Source organism: Eleginops maclovinus, chromosome 20 (assembly GCF_036324505.1).
Source record: "Eleginops maclovinus isolate JMC-PN-2008 ecotype Puerto Natales chromosome 20, JC_Emac_rtc_rv5, whole genome shotgun sequence".
NCBI classification, from domain to species: domain Eukaryota; kingdom Metazoa; phylum Chordata; class Actinopteri; order Perciformes; family Eleginopidae; genus Eleginops; species Eleginops maclovinus.
The window spans coordinates 16,586,873-16,605,468 of record NC_086368.1 but is presented as its reverse complement, the minus strand read 5'-3'; the positions used below and the strand labels follow the sequence as shown (position 1 = coordinate 16,605,468).

The window sequence follows — 18,596 nt, the reverse complement described above, 5'->3', positions numbered from 1 at the left end:
ATTATAAATCAATGCTTCCTGTTTTCATCATGTGGGGTGTAAAAGCCTTTGGGTACTTTATTCCTTCACGTGTCACTGGTCTGGTCTGAATTTCTTAGTAAATCACTCTAGATGATAACCTGTGAGTTAAAACTGTGCCAAGTCGATCAACTGGTTTGTGACAATTGACTTAGGGAACAAGGATGACCAGATGCAGGTATCATTTTCACCTTGTACATCTATGTGTGTCCTCATGGCAAAATGTGCTCCTCCGTCTGCCTGTCCGTATGTGATAGCGTTGCGATGAAGGGATTCAGGAAAAACAGAACAGGTTTTTATCAGGCTTTGGCTACAACACTTTTTTAAACAGCACAGGAGTAACAGATTTTCACTTGGATTACCACATATTTCAAAAGCTTGTTATTTTTTCGGCTACAAGATGAAAAATGTACAGTAAACAAAGTCCTCCTGCATGCGTGACAGCTCAGGAAATGCTTCTGCTAATGAAAAGTGACATAGTGGATAAAATGCAAATGAGCTGCTCAGTTTGTACCATAGTAATTAAAGCTATTTTTAAAAAGAACAAAACATTGTTAAACTACATGGTATTAATCAAAACATATTGCCCACATTTGACTAAAGTCCTGTGAACCACTGCTCTGAGAGAGAGGAGAAAACATTGAAAAAGGTGAAAATATATTATACAAATTGGCCTCAATTATTTAAACATATAAAGTTTTGAAATACTGTATAGTCAGTGTTATTGCCTTTACTTTATCACACCTTAAACATGACTTGAAACAGACATCATGTAATGCATGTGTGTAACAGTACTATGGAGGATTTTAATAACTGGTCTGTAGCTTGTGTAAATCAGAAAAATGATGGAAATATTCATGAAAATACATACAGTATTCTGCCAGCACATGAAGGACACACTGACTAATTCATTCAGAGCAAATTAGGCTGAGCTATATCATATAAAAAAAAAAGTCGTACCGAAGTCGGCTCCTTTTGAATCTATGATGAGACCATGGATGCCAGCGTCTGTGTGAGAAAGAGTGGCAGAATGGAGGAGGAGAGAAAGGAAAGAGGTGATAGATTGAGAAGCAAAAGGAATCAGAGATAATGAGCGAGAGGAAGCCAACTGTTTGTAACCTTGCATGATATTTCACATCAATTAGTGCTGAAAGTCTGGTGTGACTGAGTAAATAAGATGTCCTTGTTTTGGGACTGTTTCCTCCCCCATTACGCTTCTCAAGGAGATTAAAAACAATCTTGTGTCATTGTCGTCTCCCCAGAGTATGGTTGCAAACAAACTTAATATGTTTTCACTTGAGTGTCTGCTTCTTGATGTAATAAACATCACACTGCATGTCAATCCTCATCACTGAATTGCTCATAGTACTACTACAGACTCTCCGGCCTATAGAGGCAGAACATGTCATGCCTCTTGAAACGAAGTTCAGGTGGACGTGATTTTGACATTGCATTGTGTTTCAGTTCCCAGGAGTCTCACTGTTTCATTTTTTTCAGATATGGCCAACATAATGCTTTCACGGTTAGGCGGGCTTACTGATGGGATACTGTATGTCTATTATTATGATATAGAAGTGGCTTTGTGTACAACAGGACCCGGAATGGACCGTAAGAAAAGCCGACTGGATTTCTAACATAACTGCAGAAAAAGTGAAGAGAAACAGAAAATATAGTTCATCAATAATTCAACTTGAGAGAACATTATAAATGTTCATGCATTCTTGAGCAGGGACAGTGCTGTGTTTGATTTGTCATGTCACATGAGTGTGCATTAATGCCTGTGTGTGTGTGTTGCAAGCATGTGTGTGTGTTTGTGTGTGTGTGTGTGAAAAGCGTACATGCAGGTTTAATGTTATTTTACTGCAGTTGTCTGTTTGTTTTGCAGCTTGGTATAAGGGGCAGGTTATATTTGAGATATTAGATCTTATATCATTTAAAAAAAACAGTTGTTGAACTCACAGAAAGTCTACTTACCCTTTAAAAATATAAATGTTGCTGTCATGTCAAACATATGAACTCCTCTGGATACTCAGAGCAGTTTTAATCCAATGTTTACACTTGCCTCTTCAGTCTAAAAAGGCTTTTTTCTTAATAAGACTATCTCTCATCCTCTAAAATATTAAAGCAGTTCAGACAAACTTCAGTTTAATATCAGCAGTCTCGAGAAGTAAAGTTTAAATGTGGCCTAGTCAAACAGAAACCATACAGATTTTTTGATACCATAAAATGGAAAACTGTTTGTCCCTTGGCATAGTTGAATAAGGAGAGATCAGTACATTACATACCGTCAACCTCAAACAATTGTTTCCTCCATCACGTGCAAATCATGAATATGCATATCACAGCGGTAAAACAGGCGAATTACAACAATCCCTGTGTGTTACGTCACGCACGGTAGTCCAGCCCCAACATTTGCATACACCAGCTACTGGAAACACTAACGCTTACCACTCCGTAATGTTGCTTTCCAATCTCCGACCAACTGGCTGTTCTTCAAATTCATCGGTTTCCTCCTCCGATAAAGGCTCAAACATGTAAGGTCGGATGCCAATAGCCTTCAAGTTTCATCTCTCACAGCTTCACTTACTTCTGTGGGCTCTGAGGCAGCCATGGATTGCTCCTTGTAAAATAGCAGATCAGAGCAGAGCAATTCAGGTTGTTTCATTCTAGGGCTAAATCATAGGGTTGTAAATGGGCCTGTAAAACCGCATCTGGACATGTTTTGGATCAACCAAATGTATATACCTTCTTTGTAGACATCAGAGAACAATTTAAAATACCAGATAGATGCTTTATATGGCCAGTTTAAATATATTTACTCTCATTATTTAATATTGTGTCTGCTACTTACCTGCTCATTAGATCACTGTTACCTGAATGTTTTCATTGTTTATGATGAAACACTACTCACCAAAACAAATACACATGCAAAATAAATCCAAACTTTTTAGTTGGTAGCTGTTAAGAAAAACCCCTCATAGCCTGACGTGTCAACTTCACCTGGATGTTGCTGCGAGAAAGTATTTCAATGGTTGGGAAATACCTGCCGTTTATTCTGACAACATGTCGGTTACATTCATCTGTGAACAAACATGATAAGACAATGAGCTTTAATGAGGCCAGCAGAGATGGTCAAGGTGTTGTCCATTCATCGGTAAGGTAATTATCGTGACAGGCTTACATAATCACCCACAGACACACACCCACAGACACCCACGCACACACGCACGCACACACGCACGCACACACACACACACACACACACACACACACACACACACACACACACACACACACACACACACACACACACACACACACACACACACACACACACACACACACACACACACAGGCCCTCTCACAGTTTGATTCTGTGATACACTCAGCTGTGACAAAGAAATTACAGTCAGAGGCTGTGCAAAGAGAGCCTGTTCAACACCGTCTGCAGTGTCTACGTATTGGCTCAGTTTTATGTGCTGAGAACACAGGATGTTTAGTTAGCTCACAATGAAAGGTTGATAATGAGAAAATCCAGACAGCATAAGATGTACCCTTTAAAATGTTAAATTATAAATGTTTAATCTGTGATTTTTCCAACATTTCTTAATAAACTGGAACACACTGTGACTCAGTTAAAGAATCATTCCTATCAAACAGCTTCTGAGAGCTACACACACACCCAATCAATATGTTGGATTAATTAAATTCTTGAAGGGATTTTTCCATTCAGGACTACACTTTGCTTTCAGATGCAGTGACCTTGAAGACACCACCAACATACGACATGTAGTATTTTCTCATGTGCCACAACTCTGCATGAACACAGTTGTCTCTCCCACATGGACCCACAGAGTAGATGAACATGTCATTCTTTCTCAAACAAGCTGGAAGTGTTTTCTGAAGGTTGGCACCAGCCTGTGTCTCCCTCAGGAGTCCAATCCAAAGCCAGATGGCTGCCAGCATCATGCATCCAATCCTGCCATGCTCAGCCTGGCTGCTCCCAAAGTGATGATGGTACACCATCACAGTCTCAAACACCCACCCAGCCTCCATCAGCTGCTTGCCGGCTTTCAATACTTCCATATTCCTTTGCCCTGTATGCGCTGTGTTATCGTAAAAGGCCAGTGCATATATATTACTTGCACTGTGGTTCAGAGTCACACGCCTACATGCGTCATTCACATGCTGTGCATGCCAGGATGCATGTCTTCACGCTCACAGAAACACAGTACTTAGAACCTTCAGATTAGACACAGTAGAGCTCCAGTAGTATTATGCAAAAAATATACAATATTTGTCTTCTGTTGTTGATGAAGTAATTATTGAAGCCTACAGAAAAACTGTCTTATTTTATAGTGTTTTACTTAGATTCAAATAACCTATACCACTAAGACGATTAGCCATAACTACATCTCAGTGTGATTTCCACTATCCCAATGTTCCATTATGCCACTGACGCTTATTTTAAAATGCTAAGGGTAGCATCTGGTCCTTTTCAAACATGTTCCAGCTCTGCAAACACCCACACACCCACCCACCCACCCACACACACACACACACACACACACACACACACACACACACACACACACACACACACACACACACACACACACACACACACACACACACACACACACACACACACACACACACACACACACACACACATACAATATTGAGGCCCTCACACATCATTGCAACCCATCCTCTTATTTCAAATTATTTAAATGTGTGACCTGACTCACTTTGCTGTAAAACTGCCGGTAATCCAGAAGAAATAATTAATTGTTGGCTTGTACCTTATTCTATGTCGGCTCTTTCTCTAATGCTTTATCTTACTCTTACATTAAACAGATTGAAGTGACGTGTCCGATGCATGAAATGTTCCCCTTTAACGTGACGACCCGGTTCTCTTGTGTTTCTTCTTTCAGTTGTAGTTAGGTTGTTGGTTATACACAAGCTCTCCTTCTCTGTTCATGTTTCAGTGGTCCTCTCCCTCCGTTTGCATTCCTCTTCCTCCTGTCTACTCTTTGCTGTTGACACATTGATTGAATTGGCAATTACCTCTGGTTGAATCGCTTGCCGTTGACATTGCAACACGGGTACTCAGCCCTCTTGATTCAGTCTACGCTCTGTTGATTTAGCAGCAACATCAGGGCGAGCATTTTAAAACCCTGCACCAAATAAGACAGAGTGTGTATAAGAGGTGATACAGACACAAACCAAAAGAGACAGAGACAGAGAGATGGGTGTTTCTGCATGTGTGTGTGTTTTGTGGGGGTGGGGGTGTCTCTTAGAGGGAGATAATAGTTGAGAGTGTTTGTAATCCGTGTTGAGGGAGTGTTGTGATCCCCTCGAGTATGATGCTTAACCCCAACACACCATTGTAAAGATCCACCCACACAAATGAGTGCCATCTGAGAATAGTAAGCCTTGTTGGATGATTAACTGAGACCATATTGACTTTGTCTGATTAATATGCTAGCGTTTTTTTACGTAAACCCTGTTTTTCTACATATGCGATACAATTCAATTTAAATTACATGAGGCATGTTCATCCTAAATTCTTATGCCACAGTATGCTCACTTACAAAATTCAGTGTGTGTGATGGCTGCGGTACACCAGAAGACAGGGAGATGATGTGATGTACAGCAGCGCCAGCTTCCTGTTGAGATTATGTGGCACCCAGCACAGATGGCTCGCTGGTCTGGAGGCTTAAATGCCACTCACTCTCATCTCTGGGTCCTTTGTGTTTGGCAGTCGGCTCTGTGCTCAGCCTGAGCTGGAGATGTACACACTTTGCTTAGCTCCTGTACATCACAGACCTGCTGAGAGATCCAGTGCTCCCACCACTGCTTGTACATTCAAGTCTTATCTGGCTTGTGCTTTAAAAGATTTTTGAACTGTCCCTCTGTATTTCCTGAATCCAAACCTGAGACTGAAAGGAGAGGAACATCTAAAAGGATCAGCCCCTTATGAGAGGCAGGATTGCATCTCACGTACCTTATTCTGCCTTTTTCTGCTAATCTTGTGTTTTTCATGAGATGTCTCTGAGGTCAACCTCGACCTGTCCACACTCTGCTTCTACCCGCAGCAGTATCAGCTCTTTTGATGAATGTCTATGTAAGAGCACAGTGACCATATTGAACTTTAATAACCCTTCCAGTCCTTTTTCTGTGCTTCTACCTTCAAAAGCTCTTCCTTTCCTTCCTACCCAGTGTATGAGCTTTGAAGCCTATACAAGGGACCTCAGCAATGGCTTAATCACCTCTTCAGAACTCATCATGCTCAAGGCCTGGTGGCTATGCTAACAAGCTTTAGCTCTGCTCCAGGGGCCGCTGGCAGTGCAGTGCCTATCCTCACTGTCAGAGCCAAAGAGGTGGGCCTGAGCAGTCCTCCCACCCCTGCTATTGGGCCCTCTTGTCTCAACACATCACTTCACCCGCCTCATCGGTACCGCTCTCTCTTCCCGGCAGCACCTCAGGCATGATACTACTCCCTAATGCTGGCATTAAGAAAGAAGGACGGGGTTAGTTGCGTGTGCGCTATGCTTATAGGCGGCAAATACTAAAAGGCTGCCGACACAAATACGAGATTATGGAATGGAGAAGTGTAGTTTTATATCAGCGAGACAAAAAAACACCGCCAGACCGAAGGAGAACTATAATGAAAGAGAGCAGGAGATTGAGACACAAATTGAAATAGATAAAGCTCACTGATCGCTCAGATATTACATTTAACCCCTTTCTAATCTTCTCAGTGCTGCAGCTGTCGGGCAGCAGTGGAGATGACCACATCAGTTGTGGGCGTCTGGCCTGAGAGCAGTATTTACAATGGCAAAAGCAGCATGAGGATCATTACCCTCAGCCAAAGAGATGGTCCTCCCACTGCCTCCATGAGCAAAGACACTGTGGCTCCACTGCCATTATAGTTTACTGCTGGGGGCGTGACACAACAACCAAAGGGAGGATAATAGTGCTTAATGGGTTCACTTGGTCACTGTGCTTTCCTTATAAACATCTCACTTCACAAACACACATATAGGGGTTTGGTCTCAAATGTATAGTTTTTTACTTTTCATTTGAAAGCAGGATAATTCATGCTTTTTATTCCAGACACAAAAAGCTGTATCAGAACTGTCTGATCAAACTTTGCTATCTCTCCAGAGAACCACTCTCAACTCATCACATGATGAGCCGCCTTGTTCATCATTTTATAAGGAACTTTGGATAGACATTTAAGCCTCCTAAATGTCTTTAATAGCCCTTTATTTACATATTTATATATATTATTATTTATTTTTTGTTGAACTGTGCTTTTAAGTGGTTCTGAAATTGGGCGGGACTGAGTTGGATAATTGATGTCAGCCATTTCTGTACACCAAACAGAATTTAGCCTTGGCTTTGAAAGCTGTAATTATATTTATCATTATAGAATAAAATAAATCAGTTCCTTTAAACAATTACATTTTATTATCTCTTTCTATTTTAGGAATGTATTTACTACTCCTTTACAGTCTGTACAAGTCCCATGCTGACTCAAAGGATGCTAATGCTCGCTCTGCCCTACAGACTTGCTAACCATGTTAAAATATCTTTGTACGTCGGGTCACATGAACAATGAACAACCTGTCTGAAAGACAAGTGTAGAGTAAACACACATGTTTTTTTTTTGCTGGACTCATTTCAGTAAAATTATCACCTGACTTGTGCTCACTGCTGGTGATATGTTAAAGCTTGAGTAACTTGTCTAAAAGATAGATGTGTGCTACATGAATTGTATTTGCTTGGCTGATAGCTGTAAATTCGCCTGGCAGGAGTATTAGAATCTCATCTAAAATGAAACAGGCCGAGGAGACAGCCTGATTAACTTGTCCTGGGGACAGACATATGCGATAAGACACATGACTTGTTTGGGCTTGGCTGCCAACCACAGAGTAAAATGAGGTTTGTTTGGCTGCTTGATTAACATTTTAGAAAACAGATTTATGTTTGTAGGTTTGAATGTTATTTTGCCACTGCCTTAATTCTGTTTCAGGCTAGGAGGCATTTAGCAAAAGGCTAGTCAAATCCTTCTGTGTTTCCAAAGCAGTGAGATAATTATCCATGGTATCACCTATCCTCTCTATGATGCTGCAGACAAACTGTACTGGTGTATGTACATTACATATATTACTGACTTTATCTTAAGTCATTCGACCATCTGTCTTGTTATCTTGCTGACATGAAGCCTATATACTTTAAATCAAGCATGAAAAGGTGGAGGACAGCGAATGAGACAGGAATTAAAAGGTCAGTAGTGTACGAAGGTGAAAATAAACTGCATCAATGACTTCTTACTGACTGCACAGTTCAGACAGTTTGACCACAGAGAGAGGTGCATCCACTGAACTAACCTGAGGTGTGTGCTGCAGCTCTGGGTGCTTTTTTAATATTGCAGAGGGATAAACACCGCAGTTTGTCTTGAATATGCTCAGGGCGAATTAGCAGAGCTGAACTGAAAGCTCTCCAAAAAAAATAAAACTAAGAAAACACTGAACCATCCTTTGCCTTCAGAACAGCTGCAGTCGTCCCCTGACTGCTGTCCTGGAGTTTGTGAAGTGGGATATTGGATTGTTCTTGTCCTCTAGGAAAGATTTCCCTTTGTTTGAGGGCTGAAAGAGGGGGATCCACAATCTCTCTTAAAGATTGAGTTATATTTAGACATTATGAAGGCGATGGATTAGGGTTATTATATGTCATATTAGTAGCTTAGTTAAAAAGCTGCTGCTGCCACTTTTTGAGGTGTCTTTTAGGTCGTTTCTCTGATTTTACGTAATCTTCATGCTGTTGTTAGTCTGTAATCTATTGTTATTGCTGCAAAACACTCCTAATAAAGACATTTTCAAACTCAAAAAGACCGTAAAAATAAAGATTTTTCCCATTGAAATAATGATAACTTGACAGATCCAATACTGTAACAATGTGTTGTCTGTTTGAAATGAAGATATGTGTTTCTTAACATGCTTATCGACAGAATGATGGGATGGGATCAATGAGATGTCTTGCTGCTTTTGACTGATTTGTCTGATTTATGTATTGCGAGGCCCTTCTGAGGAAAGATTCTCTCACTGATATCTTCCTGGTTGCTGGGCTAAAAGAGGACACCTGTTGCCCCCATTGAAACAAACACAAACAGACACGATAATTAAAATAAAGGGCAGAAAAACATAACCTCTCCCTATGCTACCCTGCCCCGTAAGGGACAGGAGATGCACACATACTTAATGGAAAATGACATGCAGTTCTCCTGCAGCAACAGTTATTTCATATGTAGTTTTCCATTGTTTTGGATAAGTCTTCTACTTTTAAAATGTTGTTGATATATTTCTTTATGCACATAAAGCTAGGGATAGTAGTTGAATAAGAATAAACAATGCACATTTTTGACTTAAACATGTCTGTTTTAATCCATGGCAGCAGAATTCAACTTTATATCAGAATTTTGTTCAGCCGTCAGTCGACCAGTTATGTCTGCCACTTTGGAACAGACCTCTTTTATACATGAATGGATAGCCAGGGCATTTTGTGAGCATGTTAGCATGTTGCCATAGAACTAAGTTCAAAGCACCTCTTTAACTGAGGGCAGTGTTACACAGCTGTTGGCTGTATACTCCTAGTCTTGAGGAAATATAGCAACTATCTGTATTTGAATGTGAGTCCAATGTGCAAGGACGCAGTCAGTGGCTGGATGTGTAGAGGTTTGTTTGCTGATGTTTAGTTTTCAGTAAAACCGAGAAAAATTAGCTCTATTGTCTACCTGCAGGATGGCCTATTGACCATGCTAATCTATTTTCTATATATTGATATATTTCACCTGAATGCAGTGAGTGGATCTGTATAATATGAGTGACAGTGACTGCACCTGAGTCCTGCTTCCTCAGTGGATGATCCTTCATTTCCTCTCTAATCCACAGGCCTGACCACGTGCCCCATTGAAGGAGTCCCAGGGGATTAACCTATATACCTGCTGACTCTGACTGACCTGTCAGAGCCGCGGCGTGGTGTGGCACAGCCTGGCACACTGCTGTGACATGTGCTTGCTCGCGCATAGCGCTGCGCACTTGGTAGTTTTAAACTACTGCTCATACAGACTGTGCATAATAGAAATGGATACAGGGGCTTAAAGGGCTCTGATAGGGCTTTAATAACGTAACCTGCTCTGCTGATCTTTGACTCATGTGAATGTTATGGCATTGTAACAGAATTGAAAACAGTGATTATGGTTATTTTTAGTGAATTCAATCTTTGATTAAATGTAGACTTGGAGTGCTACCGCTGCCATGTTTATGTCCATACTCTGGGTGTCTCTCTGCTCTTTTGCTCTTTGTATGAAATGAGTGTGTGTATGGGTCTGGGCCCCATACAGTGCGAGACATATTTCCCCACTCACCTCAAACTCACCCCATTCCCACCTGCTTGGCAGCGCGCCCCTGCATGCTGTAGTTAATAATTCACACTGACCCTCTGCTCCCCTGACCTTCACTTGTTACAAATTAGTTATGACCTCCTCTGTTGTACGCCTCATTAATCTCTGTGAGACAGAACTGGAAGGATTATTATGATGATTTCTGCCTTTGTTTTGACAAGGTTTTCCTCTGTTCAGTTCTTACTTTGAAGGTTGACGTGGCCAGCACTTGTGTCCACTGTCAAATTGTTTTCACACTTGCAATGTAATGATGAAGCTGATTTGATGGTAAAGACGTGAAGGGATGACTTTTGTATGATAGGAGGGTTGACTAAGTTACACTTTTAGAAGTTAAACTTTGGCAAGAGGATTACACATGATGCATGACAAAGGTTTTATGTTGCCTTGCATTGCTGTCATGCTTCCATTTGCTCATTCTCCTTGCAAAATTGTCTCGCTGTCTTTCTGACATTAACTCAGTTCTGTTTTTCATTTGTGATCTTTATTGTGGCACAAATACAATTACTCTGTAGGAAATTATCTTCCTTTCCTTCCAGTTTAAGAGCACTTAAACTGTTATGTCTCTGCGTTTAATGACATTACTTAATGACATTTCTTTGCCCAGCTTGTGGTGTAATTCCTGGCAGAGACACCAGGCAGGGGACAGTCTCTTGCTGTGAATTGACTGACAGTGAGGGGTGGAGGTTGTGCAGGCTGCCGACAGTATGTCTGCCTACACATGTGCAGGCACAGTACACTCTGCTGAACAGGATATCTATATAAACTGATGTATGTGTGTCAGAAGTCAAGTGGAAGGGAGTGTGACTGTCACTACCATTAGTGCAGGACATACGATTGTTTTTAAAGGTTAGTGTTAATTATGCAGCCACGTGCCAGTGCCAGTATTTATCAGTGTGCTTGAATGCGACTCTGTGAGTGTTTTTCTACTCGGTGTATTCATGTTGTTGTGTGGGTGTGTGTGCTCCCACGGGCTCCATACAGTATCTCTCGATGAAATTCTGTGCTCTCTGGCTCCCTCCATGGGTAGAAAGTATTACAGCTCTTCATGATATTTTCACTTTGCCAGCAGTTTAGTAATGTTAGCGTAGACTCTTTGAAATGTTAATTTTAGGGACTTAATTTTCATTTTTGCAGGTAAAAACATAAAATTAATGAGAAGGATTTTGAGTTGAACAATGTGACCTTTTATTTTAGCCATGTGGAGGAAAGGGGATCACGTAGTTTAGTAATTTTAGGATAGATCAACGTGTCTATGGGGGGGATTTTTACTTTTTTAGACATCTCTTGATAAGGATAATGCTTTTCAGTAGCCAGCTCTTCTCATGTAGAAAAACTCCCACCATACAAAAGAAAGACTGCATGGCTGCATTTCAGTTAGAGGGTGGAGTCACTATTCCACTGGGAGTAGGCAATGTAATGCAATCACTACTTCAGTATTATTCAGAAGATATAAATGAAGACAAATGAAGTACAAAGGGACACACATTAATTAACTGCAACAATACAAAATGCAGTGTCTTATCATGTTCCTTTGGGTTTACCAAGCGATTCCAACAATATTTATAGAACAGAAAATGAAACTTCATCACTAAAGTATGTGACAGTATAAATACAATGACACATTTAGCTAATAATTGGTGAATACAGTGGAGCATTTAGCAGCTAGGGAGCTAAATATGAGCAAAGAAGAGGGACTTAAATTTTCCAGATGGCATACAAAAAGAACAATGAATATCCGTTCCCCATATTAACTTTTTTTTTCTCTTTATACATTTGACATCATAAGGAGTCAATGCAGTTCAGGAAGTGTGAATTATTTAATTATCTTCAGAAAATAACAATCTTGCAGGGCTCGTGCTAATTTGCCTAAAGTAAGCAAACTTTTGTACTGTATACCAAAAAACCTTTAATCAAATAGCCTGTAGTTCGTCTGGTACTTATTAGAGCTTGGTCACATTCAAGTCAGTTTTGCCTTTACTGGATCATGCTAAATTGAGCGAGACGATAAACATAGTTAGATTTTAATTCAAGATGGTACTTGTGTTAATCAAATTAAGCCCCATTTGAGCGCTTTAAGTTATAATTCACATACATGTGCATAGCTGTGCTTGTCATTAGGTGTGAGCAGTCTCGATAATTAATATATTTCCCCTGTTGTATTACATCATTTAGTTAATTAATATGTAACCACATTAGCATAGACATCGAAAAAATTCAAATGTAGTCCTGCACATACTTGCATGCGCACTTTCAGTTCACTCTACACACACACACACACACACACACACACACACACACACACTCACACACATACACACACACACACACAAAACCTCACACGTGAGTGATCATGGCTGTAATGTCTCAGCAAGCTTCTCTGAGAGCGGGATCAATCTATAAGAATGGGATCAATCTCTCTGACCTTTTCCTTGTGGTAACCTGCAGTGTTCAATCTCTCATTATTTTGAGAGTGAAAGGGCAGCTATTCCGGCTGTGAGATGATTGGATGGAGCATCACTACACTGCCGGTGTTAACACTATCCACCTTTGCTTCTTATGGCAGATTCCGTTCCACTCTACCCTTTCAAAATAAAATGAAGTAACGAAACAGAACTCACTTTTACGTTGGTGTTACACGCTTTACTTTTTACATTTCAAACATTGTGGACATTGCAAGCTTAAAATCATTGTCTGGGTAAATGGTGTAACATCTACTGCAGAGATGTACAACTGTAAAGTAATTGGAGGCGCTCCACAATGCACCAGCTATATTTGTACATTTAATTTTTTCGAGGGAATTACAGTACACAGTGACCCTGAGAGAAAAGCTCTGTATCTTTATGTGTGTTCTGATTTTAAAGTCATTAACATATCTCTAATATGCAGAATCTTTCACTTGTTTCAATACTCATTTTGAGCGTAACACAGCCAAAAAGTCCAAAGTTGGGTATGCTGAAAAACTGACAAACACCCAAGCACGCAAATGTCCACAAGAAATCTCCAAGTCATAACATCAGAACATTTAAACCTAAATAAACATAAGCTGTCGGCTAATTTTCAACACCATGTACAGTATGGGTAGTCCATTCCATGCATTTCTCTATTTGACTGTGTTTGCAGTGTATTTGTAGTTGAGTTCTGTGCAGTTCCAAACTAAATCTCTCTGGCTCTCAGGAACGCACACACACTTTGCAATTAATACAGAATGGATACAGTGCAACCAAACCATGTGTTTTGTCTTAATATCTCTAAACCAGATGCTGAAAGCCACTTCCGTAGTTGACTCATTGCACGTTGCAGTTGAAGTGCAGACACCCTGTGCTTCAGATGTAGTTGATAGATTATAGTCAGTGTGTCGTCTTGTCAGCCGCATCTGAGTTACAGTTAAGAGCAAACGTTAAATGCACTCTCAACTAAGCACTAAGTTAACCTCCTGCCATTTAATGAGGTTAACAGTTCACTAACAAGATGATCTCAATAACAAACTGTGCCTACTGCCTCACACACACTAACACACTCACACAACAAATCCCCCAAAACACAAAAAGTATTAAGTTGTACAAAACATGAACTCAGTGGCCAAAACCAACATAATTTTGGAAGAAACACTTTCATTATCTGTCTCTATTGTAGTTTTAGCAGTAGTTTAATCTCTGTGTATTGAACTGTAAGTGTGCTCACTCAGAGAGCAGTTAAAAAGTAAAAGTGGATTTCCACAGTGGATTGGTTGCTCTGTTTTGAGGTTGCATTAAAGGCCTGTCTCTGAGGCGCAGAGGCTCAGTCTCTTTTATACGGACCTGATTTCCTCCTCACAGTGTGGGCCGAGGTGGGAAGCACAGCCCACATGCTTCACTGCTGTACAAGCTAAAGCACTCTACATGAATAATTTGCTACTCCCAGCTCCAGTTTGGCCTCACTCCTCTCTCCCTTTTACCCACGCAGTGTTGTTATGCTGATTCAGGAGCGAAGATGGGAGTGTGGCAGTGCCAACATGGCAGGAAGAAAGCTTCTTGGTGACGGAAAAAGGTTAAAATAGAAGGCAATTAAGGTATATAATAAGACTCTGCTTCATGAATATACAACAAAAAATAGTAAAAGTAGATTTCATGGTGTTTTAAGGAAATTGCATACACTCGCTTCTGACATTTCCACACAACCTTTTTTTTTTGTAATATATGAAACAAACCGGCACAGATGGCTAGTTCTGAGCGTACTGCACCTGTTTAAATATAGCTTCTCAGTAGAGCACTTGAGAGAGATGAAAACAAAGCAAGTCTGTCTGTTTGGCATGCCAATGGCTCCATCCACGCTTCATGGTCCCAGCTGAATCCTGTAGGATTTGGGAACATTAAGAAAGGTTTTTATCTTGAACGAAAAAATAGCACGAGTAAAAAATAGCATGTTACAAACTGATTTTAAATGAAGTCGCCATTCCTGTCTTCTTTTTCGTTTTATATTACTTTTGTTTTTGGCAGTATTTCAGGAATGTCACTTTGGGTAAAGTTAAAGGATGACCGTTATCATAGTCCCCGGTTATGTTACTCCTTGAAAGGTTGTTTAAACGATCCTAGTGTTCGCCAGGCTGATATTTTGTGTCCTTTTATGCTGAAAAATGCCCACACTTTTCCTTAGTGTGCGGCAGCACTATCCTTACTGAACCGCATATTTTCACAGTATTCAGGATTCAAATGGCATCATTTCTAAACGAGGCAGTTGCATAATTTAACACTCAGGTTGCATAAAGACTCTAATGACTTAATATCAACAGAATAAAGTCTACCTGTACCAAAGCTGAATTAATCATAATTTTCATATTTATTTTTGAGAGTTTCTGCACGCTACCTGTCCAGTCCTCACACAGCAGCTGGTAAATCAATCAATCAGTTAATTGACAGAAAATAAATTAGCAACTATTTTGATAATTAATTTTTTCCTGTCTTATTTTCTGTTAGTTTTGTGGGCTTTTAGACTTTAGACTTTTCGGACAAAATAAGACATTAAAAGACATCAACTTAAACAGATTTGCATTTTTTGGAAACAAATAGAAATATCCACACGTTCCAGCTTGGCAAATGTAATATTTGCGCTACACGTAAACTTGTTTGACTGTAAACTGGATATCTTTTGATTCTGGGCTGTCCGTCCGTGATGGACATTTGTTATTTTTTTACCCGACATTTGTAAGCAACCTTTTTCGATTGAACAAGAAATATCATTGGTAGATAAATGAATCAGCTGCAGTCCTATTTTATATAAACATTTACATGAAACACTTGGTCAATGTAGTTATCATGCTCTCTGCACTTGCCTCATATAAATATTATTTCTTTGATTGATGGGCATTGATTTAATCAATACAGTAAAAAGATGTAGCATAGTTAAAAATAAAAATCTTTGTAGCTTTCATCTTCATCACCACCTTCGTTCTTCCTGTCATGATCATTACCACTCCACCACCACTTTCTTCTTCCTGTTTATTCCATCCTCCTCCACCTCCTCATCATCCTTTTTTCCTCTTCTGTAAAATTTTGACTTTTGCTTTGACGCCTACCACCCACATCGGCATGTGGTTGAATATTATTTGTAGATAAATTTGCTTTCACAAATCAGTTTGACCGGACAAAGAGTAGAAGTGGCCTGTGATGGTCTGTGTGGGCCTTCTCTCGCATCTTGACTGTTTGGACTGCACGGAGGACGTCCTCTGTTAGAGTCAATTTTTTATTAGGCATGAATTCCCACTTCTCTATTAAGATTTAGAAGCATGACAACATTGAAAGTAATGATTTATTGGGCAGATGGCAACAGGCAATAGCGACGTTTATGAGGTTATTTGTTTTGTTAAATGAGTCTGTGGCATAACAGTGCTCCCTCTTCAGGCCTTGGGCAAAGATGATTATCATAGAAACAGAGGACGCGTTACCAACATGGTGCCGCCTCCTCTTTTAGCTTTCATAACATGTAACGTAACCATTTATTTCCATGGAGCACCTTCATCGATCTGCTGCATTGACCTGAAATTGAATCTCTTTATGTTTATATGCTGTCTTCGTCTAGTACAAACGGCCTTGAAGGAGATGTGCAGCTGTTTTACATTTTCCTTGACTCAGGTGGAATGAGTTATGGATATTGCTGGTGTGACTTATCTGTCTCTTTTCTTTTATGATTCTCTTGTGTTGCATTTATATGTGTTTTAACATGCGCAATAAAATGTCTATGGACAGTTGAAGCGCTCCCATCTGATAACAGATGTGTTCATTTGTATTCACACAGCACTCTTCCTCTGTGTACCCTGTTTGAGAGTGCTTAATGTTGTCAAATGATTAAGTCTTCACCAAGAGATGAAAGGCCGTGTTTGGACAGGCTTTCAAATGGTTGAAAGCTAACAGTTGTTCGGACTCGCTATACTGAGTCCTTGACACTTGACACTCATGACCGTTTATAAAGCAACAACTTCCTGATTTCATTTTTAACTAAAAAACGAACAGGCACATTTTTGTACCCATTAATCATATTTAAATAATAATCAAATAATGTCTTGACACAGTGTCAATGTCAAAGTAGACGTCAATGTTGAGCATACTTTGTGTATGTAGTCACTAGAGATGTACAGAGACATCATCTGTATCTGTCTAACCAACACAATTATTAGTCTTGGTTTCTGTATTCGGAGAGAAGACCTTAAGTGTGCTGTGCAACTTTATCACATTATTTGTTTATGCCAATAAAGCATCATATGTATAATTAACTTCTACTTTTCATGTCTCTCTTCACTCCTTTTATCATTGCAATGGTAACTGAAGTGAGTTTCACTTAAGAGACACTGAACATCAACTTGGTAGTTCTGTGAAACATCTGACTGAAAGACTCCATACAGCCTGCTATTTCTTTAACAGATGAATATTGACAGATATTTGCTAAACACATAATGTTTAATCATCATTTGTTACAGGAAAGCACTGCGTTTGTTCAATTACAACATTTTTTAATTGTTGTTTTCTTTGTATTCTCGTTTCTCCAGAAGAAAGAATGGCTGTGCTTGAACTGCCAGACGCAGAGGGCTCTGTCAGGAAGCCTGGGAGATACTCCAGCTCCTGTTGCACAACCCGTGGGATCCCCCCGCTCACCTGCTACAGCCAATCAACAGCCACCTCAGCAGAAAGGGCCAAATCAACTTTTGGGGCCTAGGCCCACAGGCCCTCAACAACAGAAACCACCGGGTCCCCAAGTAAGTGGCCCTGTCTCTCCTGTGAAACAAGCTGGGCCTGCCCCTCATGCCAAGGGGCCAAGCCAAGCTTTCCCTCAAATCAAGGGCTCTGCCCAACCTAAGGGTTCAACTCAGCCACCTTCCCAAACTAAGGGTCCAACACAACCCTCACCTCAGAGTAAAGGTCCTCAAAATAAAGGTCCTAATCAATCAAATGTTCAGAGTAAAGGCCCTATTCAGTCTGCTAACCAGACGAAGGGCCAAAACCAAGCTAAAGGGCCAACTCAGACAAAGGGGTCTGCTCAGCCCTCTGCTCAGACCAAGGGCCCTTCTCATCCCCCTGCTGCCAAGGCCCCCCCTGGTAAAACTTCCCCTAACCATGCTAAGGCCACTCCCACCCCATCAAAAACAGCACCTACTCAGTCCAAACCCACAGGTAACAACCAAGCCCGCAAACAGACGCAGAGCCAGGAGAAGACTAAAGTCACATCTAAATCTCTAAAAGAAGACATCAAGGCCTCACCAAAGAAGGCCTTGTCAGAGACTGTCACTTCACCAAAAGACATGAAGATAGTCGACGATACACAGAAGTCAAGACACCATGAAGTGAGCTACCTGCAACTTCTTCACCATCATTTGTTACTCTTGATTCGTCATTTTTATTTAAAACGTTTTGCTCCATTTGAGTTACTGTAAGCATTTCTCTTGAACATCCTGATCTTCATCAAATCATGATCAGTAAATGATTCATTCCACACCACTGTCTATCGCCGTCATCATTATCTCTCTTTTGTTTTCGAATTCTTCTTCTAGTCATTTGTTTTCTACTTTTTATCGGTTTTCTCTTTCTTCACAACCAAAAGCTTCATCGGTCCACCGTTATTATGTAATATTAAGTTA

General features: G+C 40.3%; 1 protein-coding gene across 1 annotated transcript in view; it reads left to right on the top strand.

Moving 5' to 3' along the window:
* bsnb (bassoon (presynaptic cytomatrix protein) b) overlaps nt 1-18,596 on the top strand; it is a 60,938-nt gene that overhangs the window by 22,496 nt on the left and 19,846 nt on the right. Inside the window, exon 4 of the mRNA XM_063912071.1 lies at nt 17,511-18,302. Coding sequence (XP_063768141.1) covers nt 17,511-18,302 — 792 coding nt within the window. The remainder of the gene's footprint in view (nt 1-17,510; nt 18,303-18,596) is intronic.